At 32.9% G+C, this 13,709-nt stretch overlaps 1 protein-coding gene across 1 annotated transcript; it reads left to right on the top strand.

Moving 5' to 3' along the window:
- The first annotated feature begins 808 nt into the window (after positions 1-808).
- Positions 809-1,744, top strand: LOC107282320 (olfactory receptor 2F1-like). Its single transcript, XM_015810092.1, has one exon. The coding sequence runs from the start codon at positions 809-811 to the stop codon at positions 1,742-1,744; it is 936 nt and encodes a 311-aa protein (XP_015665578.1).
- The last annotated feature ends 11,965 nt before the right edge of the window (positions 1,745-13,709 follow it).

The following is a 13,709-nucleotide window of genomic DNA, read 5'->3' as shown; positions in this document are numbered from 1 at the left end:
CGATGACCTCCAAAGTCCCTTCCAACTTTATTATTATTATTATTATTATTATTATTATTATTATTATTATTATTATTATTATTATTATTATTATTATTATTATTATTATTATTATTATTATTATTATTATTATTATTATTATCTCTACCATTTGCCTTTTTATTCCATTTATGAAAAAGGAAAACATCCGTGATGAAAAGTTAAGTGTTTTTTTCTGGTGAAACCAGTCTATCAGAACAACCTGGTCTACCCAAATATGAGACAGAGCATACTGCTTCCACTTTCGCCTTTCAGCCCCAATCTAGGAGCCTTCACAGGCAGTCACTTCTGTGACAAACTATTTCTGTGTTAAATTTAAATTTACTGACAAAGAATTAAAGGCAGACTAGTACAGCAATTTTTGAGCTAGCTGATGACAGCTAAATAGCTCAAAATAGCTATACTAGTCTCCCTTTAATTCTTTGTCGGTAAATTTAAATTTAACATCTGTGATGAAAAAAGAAGATAACTCAGGGTCAAATATTTTCTATTGGTTGAGATAGTTTTCATGGGCAATATTAAGCAAAGCAAAAAAAATATTTTGCTTAACTGGTAATTCTAGCAGAAAGTTTTTATAGGCTTCCCATAGCCAGAAAAAGTGAATGTCTCTTAAGTATCAAGAATATGTTTCACAGTATCCCTATTGTTCCCTAAATGCCATACTTTTATTAATCAGTGTTATATATAAAAGAGATAATTATATCTCAAATGCAAATATAAATAACATATCATATTTCTATCATTTTTTCAGTCCGGTTACGTCTGAATGATGGGACAAACCAATCAGTCAGTTGTCAAAGAGTTTATATTCGTGGGATTCTCCAGAGAACAAGGAATTAATCAATGCTTGTTTGTGATTGTCCTCTCCATGTACCTTATTACTCTTGTGGGTAATTCACTTATCATCATAGCTATCCACATTGAAGCACGACTGAACACACCAATGTACTTCTTCTTAGGCAATTTGTCTTTTTTGGATATATGTTTTACAACCAGTGTGGTGCCTCAGCTGCTGGTTCATTTCCTAACTAGTCACAAAACTATCTCTTTCAGCAGATGTATGATTCAGCTTTGCATCTCTTTAACTTTTGGCAGCACTGAATTCATTCTATTGGCAGCCATGGCATATGATAGATATGTAGCTGTCTGCTTTCCCTTGCACTATGAGGTCATCATGAGAAAGAAAGTGTGCATCCAGCTGGTACTGGCTTCCTGGGCTGGTGGATTTCTTAATGCTGTGATACAGACTGGGTTCACCATGCATCTTGAGTTCTGCTCATTCAACACCATCAATCATTTTGCTTGTGAAGTCCTTGCTGTTATAAAATTAGCTTGTTCAGACTTGTTTGTTAATGAAATCTCTCTGATGGTGGCAGGATTCATTATCCTCCTAATTCCCTGCATTGTGGTAATTCTTTCCTACATCTATATAATCCATGCAATTTTGGCAATTCATTCTTCTCAAGGTCGCTATAAAGCCTTCTCCACATGTACTTCTCACCTGATGGTGGTTACCCTCTGCTATGGCACAGCAGCCTTTGCTTATATGAACCCCAAAAGTAGCAAATTTTCAAATCAGGATAAGATCCTTGCTTTCTTCTATGCGGTGGTTACGCCAATGTCCAACCCCCTCATATATAGCCTAAGAAACAAAGAAATAAAAGGAGCTCTGAGTAAAATATCAGGGAAACATATTTCTGAATAAATCATTTGCGTACTGTAAAGTTATGTACAATGTTATAAAAATACAATACTAACTCAGGTATTTTCATGGTTATACGAGAAAGAAATTATTGGGATATTAGTTCTACTCCACTAGTTCTAGGTATCTCTCACTTGAGTGGTCAGCCTCTGCTATGACACAACAGTCTTTGCTCAGATGAATCTCAAAGCCAAGACATCTCTCAAACAGAATAAGACTTTTATATTCTTCTAAGGAGTAATTACTCCCATGATAAGTCCTACATATATAACATAAGAATGAAGAAGTAAAAGGAGTCTTGGGTAAAATAGCAGGAAACACATTTCTACATAAAGCTAATGAATCATTTCTGAATTTTGTATTCCAGATTTGAACTCCCAAAAGCAGTTTAGACAATTACAGTATCTCATGATACAGAGGTGAAAATGCAAAGAAATCATGGGGTATTCGATTCATTCCTCCTGTCTCTATCACTATTCCCTCTATAGTCACACAAATTCCATAGTTTTAATGTGTTTAGATAATCTAATGCAAACTTCTAGATGTATTAATATGAACACATTAAGAGTAATCCATATGAATGAATACCCTATTTGATGAAAGCGACCATAGAGACACTTTTATGACCTTTTAGATTAAAATGTTTTTGTGTTTAAAATAAAAAAAGTTGGGAGCAGTGAAGACAAAAATATACTATGTGTAGTGTCTTTCTCTTCTGCACCAGCTTCTCATGTTCAGGCAAATGTTCAAAAAATTCCACATTGTTCTGATGTTGTAAGAATCATTAAACTATGTATAAGCATTAATTATATAGTGTTGATTATAGAAAACTGAGAATATATTTGATTAATGTGTACATTTCTTTAAGACTCTTCACAATGAGAGCATCTGGATTGATGCACCTGTCAGTATAGGAAAGCATAATGTGTTAAAATAATTGTAGTATTACTTGAAAGCAATTATTGTATTACTTAGCCATGTATGGAATCTGTCATTCAACAGTGCTGCCAAATTATTAATAGTAAGCTATCTTGTCACAGATGGTGGTAATGGTAATCAGAGGAACAAAAATATTTAGTCATCTGAAATCTCAAAACTCCTTTTCTGTTGCGTTCTCTTTTCAAATGACATCCCAGATTCTATTTTAATTTAATTTCATTTTCAATTTAAAAGCTATTTGACATGAAATTTATTATGTTCTTTGACCTGTGGTAATGAACAGTAGCAATAAAAATTAGCACTTTGATTTATTTGAAGAGCTCTCTGTATCTGATACTTTGTGACTGGCAGCTAAACATGTGAGTTTGATACCATGAAATTTTGCTATCATGGATATGATAATCTTAGGTTGCAGACCTGCTTCTGTAATTTCAGTTAGCTCATGGCTAATTTTCAAGTTTAAATTAAATATATCAGATAAATATGAAAATATAAAGTGAAAAATTACGTTTAAGAGTACATATACCATCTAACTGAGCTATATAATCCAATGATTATCTTTCTCCCCCTTCATACACATAGACAGACACAGATATTCATAACAAAAAGAGACATATTTATGGCATCAATCAACTGCATCTTTATTTATATTTAATTGTTTAAAATACTTACAGTATATGATTCCCTATCTTTCGTAGCACAACTCTGAAAGACTCACAACAAACCACATTTCAAGCATAGCAAGACTTGAGGAGTGACAATGGGAGAAAAACATCTTTAACGTTAAAAATATGTTCCAGAAAATCAATAACATACAAGATGTATTGAAATCGTGATGTTACATTTCTACCTAGTGATTTTTAGCAATATCATGAGATCATCATGATGATGTACCACTGATACACATAGACTTTGGCTCGTCACAGTGAAAGCTATAAAAAATTGCTCTGAAAGTCTTATATAAAGATCTTCATGGTGTGTAATGCAACTTGTCATGCAGCAATCCCTATGACAATATGTCCCTAATATGCCTTGGTAAGGCCACACTTGGAATACTGCATCCAGTTTTGGTCACCACGATGTAAAAAAAATGTTGAGACTCTAGAAAGAGTACAGAGAAGAGCAACAAAGATGTTTAGGGGACTGGAGGCTAAAACATATAAGGAATGGTTGCTGGAATTGGGTATGTCTAGTTTAATGAAGAGAAGGACGAGGGGGGACATGATAGCAGTGTTCCAATACCTCAGGGGCTGCCACAAAGAAGAGGGAGTCAAGCTATTCTCCAAAGCGCCTGAAGGCAAGACAAGAAGCAACGGGTGGAAACTAACCAAAGAGAGAAGCAACCTAGAACTAAGGAGAAACTTCCTGACAGTTAGAACAATTAACCAGTAGAACAACCTGCCTCCAGAAGCTGTGAATGCTCCAACATTGGAAGTTTTTAAGAAGAAACTGGACAGCCATTTGTCCGAAATGGTATAGGGTTACCTGCCTGAGCAGGGGGGTTGGACTTGATGACATCCAAGGTCCCTTCCAACTTTATTATTATTATTATTATTATTATTATTATTATTATTATTATTATTATTATTATTATTATTATTGTTGTTGTTGTTGTTGTTGTTGTTGTTGTTATTATTATTATTATTATTATTATTATTAATATAGTTAGGGCTTATTTTCTCACAGCAAAGTTTAGTTGGAATCTATTTGTAATTGAGCTTGAATGTGAAACATTTATATCTCTAGGAAGGTTCTCCATATTTTTTTATTTTTATTGATATAATTTATTATGTAAACTAATTAAACTAATTAAAATATACAAATTAATCTAATATCATTAGAGGATCAATACAATTTTAAAATGAATACAAAAAGGGAAGGATGTGGGGACGCAGGAAATATTCTAAAGAAAACATCTCCAAAACTTTGGCCATATTGTTTGAAAGTTGTCATCTTTGCCCCTTTATGAAAAAGAAAAAAAAATCACCTTAAATCAGTGTTGGCAAACAGCACATATCTACAATTTATTGTCACAGAGATTTTTGCATCTAGATGTTTCTCCTCCTATATCTCTTTTTGTCTAGATGTGTATCTAATTGTCTTGATGACCGCCTGCAAGTTCCTGAAAATTTCTTGGCAACATTTTCAAAAGAGGCTTGTCGTTGCTCTCTTCCAAGGACTAAAAGAAAGTGACTGGCCCCAAATTGCCCAAAACTGTGCCTGATGTAGACTAGAACTTGTTGTTGCCCAATTTCTAGGGCTGTTTTTTTTAACCACTACATTAAACTTAAACTCCTCTTTACTATTATATAATAATAATAATAATAATTTTAGCCAATCTTCATAAGTGAAAAATTCATAATGTTTGGTATTTCAATAGATTTCACATATGGAGAACAAATCCAGGAATAACTTATACTGCATTCAAAGATGCTATCAGTTCAAAATGAAGCACTAAAAACAAGCAATATGAATTAAATATGACACTGGATTTAAATTCATAACTTCAGGATGATTATAATCATTATATAATAAACAATAAATATTACTGCCGTACCTAGTGCATACAAGACATTGTTTCTATGTATTAGTTTCACTATAGCATTCAGCTATACCACATGGATCATTTTATTAGCACAGATGATGGAGTTTTAATTTTGGCAAAGCCCATTGCTGCATTAAAGATATGATAAAAACTATTTTATAGAAATATTTAAACTTAACAGAAGTAGAATAAATATAAAACTATAATTTAACTTCTGTACATCATTAAGACAGATAACAATTTTTATAGTCCTCAAGAATGTAACAAGATAGCTGTACAATTTTTGTTGTACTCCTAATACATTCACTTTGTCTTCTATCCATTATAAAGTACATTCCTATGCTATTAGTGTGATACTTTTGTATTAAAGCAGAATTTTAGGAAGTGAATATAAAAGCAACATTTTAAACATTTTTTCAGATATATTATGGACTTCCAAAATCCTTATGCTTAGTCCACATAGACACATAATTCCAATGTTCAGCATCTGTGGCACTTAGAAGAAAACACAATGTAAACATTCCTTGAATGGAGGAAGAAAGCTTCTATTTTTAAATTAATATTTCCAGTTCAAATTTTTTTAAAAAAACATGTGTAACTTAGCTGACTTTCCCCATTGTTTTGACCAAAGCTTCCTTAACATCTTTGTTTCTCAGGCTATAGATGATGGGATTTAGCATGGGAGAGACCAAAGCATAGAAGACTGAGGCCTTTTTCTCCTGGTCTGCTACATAATGAGATCTGGGCTTTAAGTAAGTGAAGCCAATGGTAGTGTAAAACAATGTAACAACAGTAAGGTGGGTAGCACAAGTGGAGAAGGCTCTTTGATGACCTTTAGTTGAGTGCATGCTGAGCACTACTCTGGCAATGTGGCCATAAGAAACCATTATGAAGGTAAAAGGTAGCATGAGTACAATCACACTCAGGGCAAAGATAAGTGCCTCTGCCATATATGTATCCATACAGGTCAGTTGAAGCATTGCAGGTAACTCACAATAGAAATGATTAATCTGATTGGGTCCACAGAAAGGAAAACTGGTAGTGATGGCTGTCAGTAAAGAAGCATTAAAAAATGCTGTGACCCAGCAGATCCCTGCCATCTTCATGCATACACGCATTCCCATGATGGTGGGGTATCTTAGAGGCTGACAAATTGCCACATAACGGTCATAGGCCATGAAAGCCAGAATGAAGCACTCAGTCATTCCACAGGAAAGACTCAGGTTAAGTTGGGCCATGCATCTATTGAATGAAATTTTATTGACCACAGAAGCTATGTGTACAAGCATCTGAGGGACAGTGATTATTGTGAAAAGTATGTCTAGCAAAGAGAGATTACCAATAAAAAAATACATAGCTGTGTGGAGGTGGGAGTGACTCCAAACCAGGAAGATAATGAGACTATTTCCAATTACTGTGGCCAGAGCCATGACAAGACACATCACAATGAAAAGACGCTGCAATGTAGGATGATTGGTAAAGCCAAGAAGAATAAATTCATTCACTGTGGTTCTATTTGAGCCCCACATCTTCTTTACTTGGCACCTGGAAAAATAAAACTAAATAAGTCAATAGGAAACTCTTATTTCAGCCAGCTTCCTATTCATGATGAAGTTGCTATTATATCATACAGTTTAAGAAGAAGTCTTGGGTCCAATTTCCTATTCAAATCTTCCGTCCCCTACCACCACCCACTCATCTTCTTACACAAAAAGACATTGCTTCTAATCTCACAAACATTTATGTTACTTTCTAATTTGCTGCTTCTCAGTTCTGCCCAATATAGTCCTTTCTGATGTAATAATAATAATAATAATAATAATAATAATAATAATAATAATAATAATAATAATAATATTAATAATAATAATAATAATAATAATAATAATAATAATAATAATAATAATAATAATAATAATAATAATAAAGTTGGAAGGTACCTTGGTGGTCATCAAGTCCAACCCCCTGGTCAGGCAGGTAACCCTATACCATTTTGGACAAATGGCTGTCCAGTTTCTTCTTAAAAATTTTCAGTGTTGGAGCATTCACCGCTTCTGGAAGCAGGTTATTCCACTGGTTAATTGTTCTAACTGTCAGGAAGTTTCTCCTTGTAGTGGGTTTACATTTTCCTTAATCTTATTCACAGTTTGTTTATGTTCAATAGAAGGAACTAGGTTCATCAGGACATTGAATTTATATAAATTTATATAAATTTAAATATTTTTTTTTAAATTGAAATTTGGGGACAGCTCAAATTTTAAAGACATATCCTTTTTAGCTTATAAATTACAGCATATTTTGCTTTCCTTTTTTAATGATGATTTGTTGCTATCAGCCAGATGTTTATTCTGGATTCAGCATTTTTATTCACTTACTGAGTCCTTCCCAAAGACCTATTATTATTGTTTTATCTTTTTTTTAGATGGTGCAAGGATTTTAAGCATATTTAATGTTTTTTTTCTTATGTGTAAACAGGGCCCTATTGATTTCTATACAAAGAAATGCTGAGCAGGCATGTGGTGCACAAAGTATTTTACAATTATACAGATATAGTCATATATATCTATGTATATGTATTATATATATTATGTATATGTATTATATATACTATTCCTAAGTAGCTTTGTTTATCACAATGTTGCCAAGTTACAGGAAGATCCTATTTCTGTAGATATGCATAAGTTTGTGGCTTTGCTTAGACTTGCTACTCCATCACGTTTTTTTTTATAACTGATCTATGCATAAATGTCAGCGGGTAATTATTCTGTATCATTTTTATTACAACCAGAAAAAGACATTGAACCAGTGCACTAGAATTAAAAGTATCTTAAAAAAATCATGTAAACATGGTTGAAATCCTTTCCCTTGAAATGTTAGTGTAGTATTTTCTTTGAAAAGCTTGTGTGATTTCAGGGGCTTTTCCGAGTTGTCTACATGTTCATATAAATATATATCAAACTTATTACTTGAAGCAGAAGTCAAATGTATGTGCATTTATATTTGCAAACGTCTGGGGAAAGCTTTCTAAAAGATATAGCTCCTTTAACATTTTGGAAAGAAGTACTTTACTGATACATGCTTTGCAAAACATCTTTTTAAAAATACTTTGCACAATTCTATAAAAAAGAGTACTAAATATATTCAACAAATTTTGCTGGAAGAGATTCACCTGATCCATAAATCAAGTTTATTTTGTAAATATGCATGATTCATTTCATAAAATATTATTGTGGTATAGAAAGTAAATATATTTAATTTTGAATAAATGGGAAGAGGAGGGGGGAAGTTGAATTAAATGTATTTTGGTAACTTTGTCCTCATTATTTTGGAAGTATTCTTCTTGCTGGAGAAAATTCCTGTGTGCTATCCCCAAACAACTGCCTTTACATAAAATGCATAGAAATAAGTTAACTCTTCCCACCTTGGAATCCATACATATTCCATTTATATAACCAATAAGCAAGCACTGAATATCTGAATATCTATAAAGTATAAATATTTATTTATCTAACAATCAAAAACAAAAGTACATCCCTGGTTGCTGGAATTATGATGTCAAGATGTTAATTCTCCAACTTCACACTGCATTTTTGAAAAGGAGTTATGATTCTTATATGGAATTTATTAGTACACATTACAAGAAGAAGAATGCATCTTGTCAATGCCTCCACCATTATTCATCTTCTAATCATGTAAAAACCTTCCAGATGCTTTGGTATGGATGCCTTATGCTAACTCAGCTACACAAGTGCATCACAGTTTTGGTCTTTAAAAATTACAAATACATCAGTTGCTGTGTTGGTCCATTTGGAAATACACATATTCACATAATATACATACAAGCACATATGAAAATAATAATGGAATTATAAAAGTTAAAAAAAATACAATACCTTTAATGGGTAATACTAAAGCCCCAAAGAAGTGGTGAACAAGAAAAATGAAAAATGAATAACTCAATTATCTACTTGTTCTATGTGTAGATGAAATAGGATAGTTAGCATATTATCTTCCATAGTTCACTTAAGAAATTAAATCCTTGGAGGAGTCCAATCTCATTATCTTTTATTCTCCACAGAGATTTAATTGTTTGAAAATCCTATTAACTTTTAAAGGAAAACTTTCTCAAACAGGGAAAGTCATTTTCAGAAGAATTCAGACCATAATGTTGAAAATGGAATAACAATTTGGAGTATAAAAAGCCTGTTTAATTTGATCAAACTTTGATCAAAGTTTTTCTATAAATATAAAACATAAAATCAAATGGTTTCCACACTAACAGTGACATGGAGCAGCCACACTACTTTCCTGTGTTGATATGTGGAATGTTGGGTCCAAAATGTCTTCAAATGTCTCCAAAATATCTTCTACTAAGATGAATAAATTGATGGTGAATTGATATTTGATGCTTTTCAAGGCATAGGATGATTCCCCTAATTGGATAGGGCCATTTCCCATCTTATTGGAAATCACACTGTCAGTATAGGTAGTGTGTCTTGGAGCTAATTGTATTCTAAAGCTTGCTGTAGACATATTGAAAAAGTAATAACCAGTTCTTCCTGAAAGCTATTGCAAAATTACTTACCAAGAGCCAACTGATTGATAAACAGCTAATCTAAGTAATGCCACTAGATTTGCAATGACGCTAAAGAGGCCGTCCTCACCATATGCTTAGTATTTAACTGGCTATTCCCAGGGTTCTGGTTTGTATCATGACTTTGGTATCCATTGCCTATCTGTATTACAGCTGCTCCTCATGCCAACTTCAGCCATATTGAAAAATATTAATAGGAGAAGGAATGTAAAAACTTAGCTGTCCACTTCAAGCCAATCAATCTCTATGCTGTATTCTGACACTTTCATAGGCTTAAGGACTTAGAGAAAGTTGACATCATCATATAAATCCATAAATATATGCCCTACTTGAAGTTGTAATGTTTGAAAAGTTATGATAGTATCATTTGAATATAGTTGCATGGCAGCTATAGTCCAGCCCATGACTCCTTGATGGGAAAAAGACATTCAGCACATTATTTATCATCAAATGGGTGGCTTACTTGATCCTCCTATTTCATTTTTGCTCCCTCCCATTGTTTAGTGAGGAGACCATGACAAAAGCTGTGTGTCAAAAACTAATTCATCTGGAGCAGAAATATCAAGGATGCTGTTATTATTTTGATTCTCTTCACAAAAGTTGAACTTTTTTGGAGAAAGCTCTATTTCTCTTCCATTCTGTTCTCTAATATCATGGATGAAAATAGGACACACAATAGAGCAAAGGTATACAACTATTGTTCTAGATCAGTGGTGGCGAACCTATGGCACGGATGCCAGAGGCGGCACTCAGAGCCCTCTCTGTGGGCATGCGTGCCATCGCCCCAGTCTTAGGCCTTCAGCTGGGTTTTATAAAACCTTTTCGCTTTAGGCCTCTGCCGCCTGTGCAAAAAAAAAAAAGGTTCAATCAATCAATTTCAACTTCTTGCGGGAAAAAAAAGACCTTGCAAAGTTGGAATTGATTGATTGAACTTTTTAGTCCCACCCAGTCTGCCATTACCATCACAGCTATGCCCACCCAATGGGCCACACCACCTAATTGGCCACACCCAGCCAATGGGCCACACCCAGCCGGCACCCGACAATGCAAAAGTGGGCTTTGGGTTGCAGTTTGGGCACTCGGTCTCTAAAAAGTTCGCCATCACTGTTCTAGATACTCTTTTGGATTGAGAAAGTCAAAAGTTGATATAATAAATAGCTCAAAGTTCTAATCCAAAAAAGTCATAGAAGATTCTCAGAGTAATAGCTGTATCCTTTACAAAAGAATGTTTCAACAAAGTAACAGAAAACCTCTTGCTCTTCTTATCATCTATCAACATTTCCCTCCTTAGTGTTATATTATACATAATTCCCAAAATTCTCTCCAAAAGTTGTCATTTTTAAAAAGGGGAAATGGACTATATTGTGAGTAATCAATAATTCTAGTAAACTTAATTTAAATCAAATTACTTTTTGTTTTGTTTTGGTAGCACCCACATCTTTGACTTCACATTTTTAGAATACTACTCAAACAATAAATATATATTTGATTTAGAAGACAGATTTTAATCATGCTAGTTCCAATTATTCATTTTATTCTCTAGGGTTGTTTGGTGTTTGGGGATTAAGATATTAAGAGCATGCTTTTTTTCTTTCTTTTCTTTTTTTGCTAATGTCACGTATGGAAGCAAATTGAGAGGAAAAAATCAATTAGTTCTACTTAGCTGCTACTGAAAAAGGCATAATAATGCTATAACTTAAAAGTAATTTACACAGAAGCGAGTAACTATAGATATATCTTCACAAAAAATAAGACCAGTTCAAACCTAGGTAAGGAAAAAAATGGATATCTGTTTGTTAGAGATTATATTACCACAGTATAGAACTAGATTTATGTTTATACATTCCTGTATATATGCATATGCATATACATATTTAAAATGTTGTAAAAATATTTTATAATATAGAGCTCTTTTATATATTTTTTTAAACATTCACAGAAGAAATCAAGAATTACAGGCTTCTTAATCACTCAAGAGATATTTATTTTTCTGGATTCCCCCCCCCCCCATTTCTAAGGGGTACAAAAGAGGTGAATCTCATTATAAGATCATCATTTTTAAAGCATTAATTTCATTAATGGTGTAGGAATAGAAAAAGTTTTATACAGTGATGAAATAAGTGCTTTGTTTTATTTTACATCAGGGTTTCAGGTTTTATGTTTTCATCATTTTGTTTCAATGGAGATTATATTCTTTCAGTTGTATTTGGCTGTATATTACTAACTCTCAGAATGTAGTGAGTGAGAAAATATATTACAAAACTACATTGTTTTTTAACAAGATCATGTGAACTATCAAAGCCCTGCATCTGCAAGATTTAGGCATATATCCAATAAAACAAATAGACAGTAAATTTCATGGACAGAAGACCATTGCCATATTGTATTACTCATAAAAGTTTCTCACTGCATTAATACAAGAGCATGTAAAACATTTTTGTCTAAAACATTTTCCCCCTTAGACATAGTATGCTTTTACTACCTTTATATACATGACTAAGGAAACAGCTTCTTGAAAAGGGTGCCAATACAGATGCTACTACATAGAGCATCTATATATTCATATTGATTTTAATAAATGCCTCTCCCAGTATCATGTTAATATTGCCAGTGTCCCACTCAGATGTGCTGTTATAGCTTTTTGCTTGAGATCAACATATCACTGTTCAACAGATCATTTTGTAAATGATCTCTTGAACAGTGTCTCTGTCCTGGTGGGGTTGGTCAAATGGAGGACATTATTTATTTGACTGGTAGCCTATCTTGGCAGCTATATAAATGTTTCAAGTAAATAAAAATAATTATTTTAAATAAATAAAAATAAATAAAAAATGAGACCATTGACAAATTATTCATGGTTGGTGAATTCAAGGCCTCAGACCTGAAGTGATTATTTTCTTGCAGATATGTTTCCTATTGTCAGTAATCAGATTGCTATTTTTATTTTTGTCATTATTTAAAATTAAAAATAAAGGTTATGTTGTTTATTGTGGTCTATTTATCTATCTATCTATCTATCTATCTATCTATCTATCTATCTATCTATCATCTATTATCCTCATCCTCTTCCTCCTTATCATATTTTTTTGTTTCTAACACTTTTATTGCTTTATTGTATTGCTATTTTGCTTTTAGATGTTGAGACTCTAGAAATAATACAGAGAAGAGCAACAAAGATGATTAGGGGACTGGAGGCTAAAACATATAAGGAACGGTTGCTGGAATTGGGTATGTCTAGTGTAATGAAGAGAAGGATGAGGGGGGACATGATAGCAGTGTTCCAATATCTCAGGGGCTGCCACAAGAAAGAGGGAGTCAAGCTATTTTCCAAAGCACCTGAAGGCAGGACAAGAAGCAACAGATAGAAACTAATCAAGGAGAGAAGCAACCTAGAACTAAGGAGAAACTTCCTGATAGTTAGAACAATTAACCAGTGGAACAATCTGCCTCCAGAAGTGGTGAATGCTCCAAGACTGGAAGTTTTTAAGAAGAGACTGGATAGCCATTTATCTGAAATGGTATAGGGTTTCCTGCCTGAGCAGGGGGTTGGGCTAGATGACCTCCAAGGTCCCTTCCAACTTTATTATTATTATTATTATTATTATTATTATTATTATTATTATTATTATTATTATTATTATTATTATTATTATTATTATTATTATTATTATTATATTTTGTCATGCTAAATTGTTCTGATCTATGGTAAAACATTTTAATAAGTAAATTATTTGTTTGTTTACTTATTTACCTTTTTATGCCACCCATATCCCCTATAAGGCAACTCTTAAAGTTTATTTTAATGTACCAAATTATACTGTGGAAAAGATTTATAACTAGATTTTCTTTTTTTCATTCAAACATCCTGAAAGTCACCTGGAGAATGCTGA

Source organism: Protobothrops mucrosquamatus, unplaced genomic scaffold (assembly GCF_001527695.2).
Source record: "Protobothrops mucrosquamatus isolate PMUCROS unplaced genomic scaffold, P.Mucros_1.0 scaffold7, whole genome shotgun sequence".
Classification (NCBI taxonomy): domain Eukaryota; kingdom Metazoa; phylum Chordata; class Lepidosauria; order Squamata; family Viperidae; genus Protobothrops; species Protobothrops mucrosquamatus.
The sequence above is the reverse complement of the archived record's forward strand: the minus strand, read 5'-3'. Positions and strand labels throughout refer to the sequence as shown.

Excerpts from the sequence above, each read along its gene's own strand:
- LOC107282320 (XM_015810092.1), top strand. The coding sequence starts at position 809 with ATGGGACAAACCAATCAGTCAGTTGTCAAAGAGTTTATATTCGTGGGA.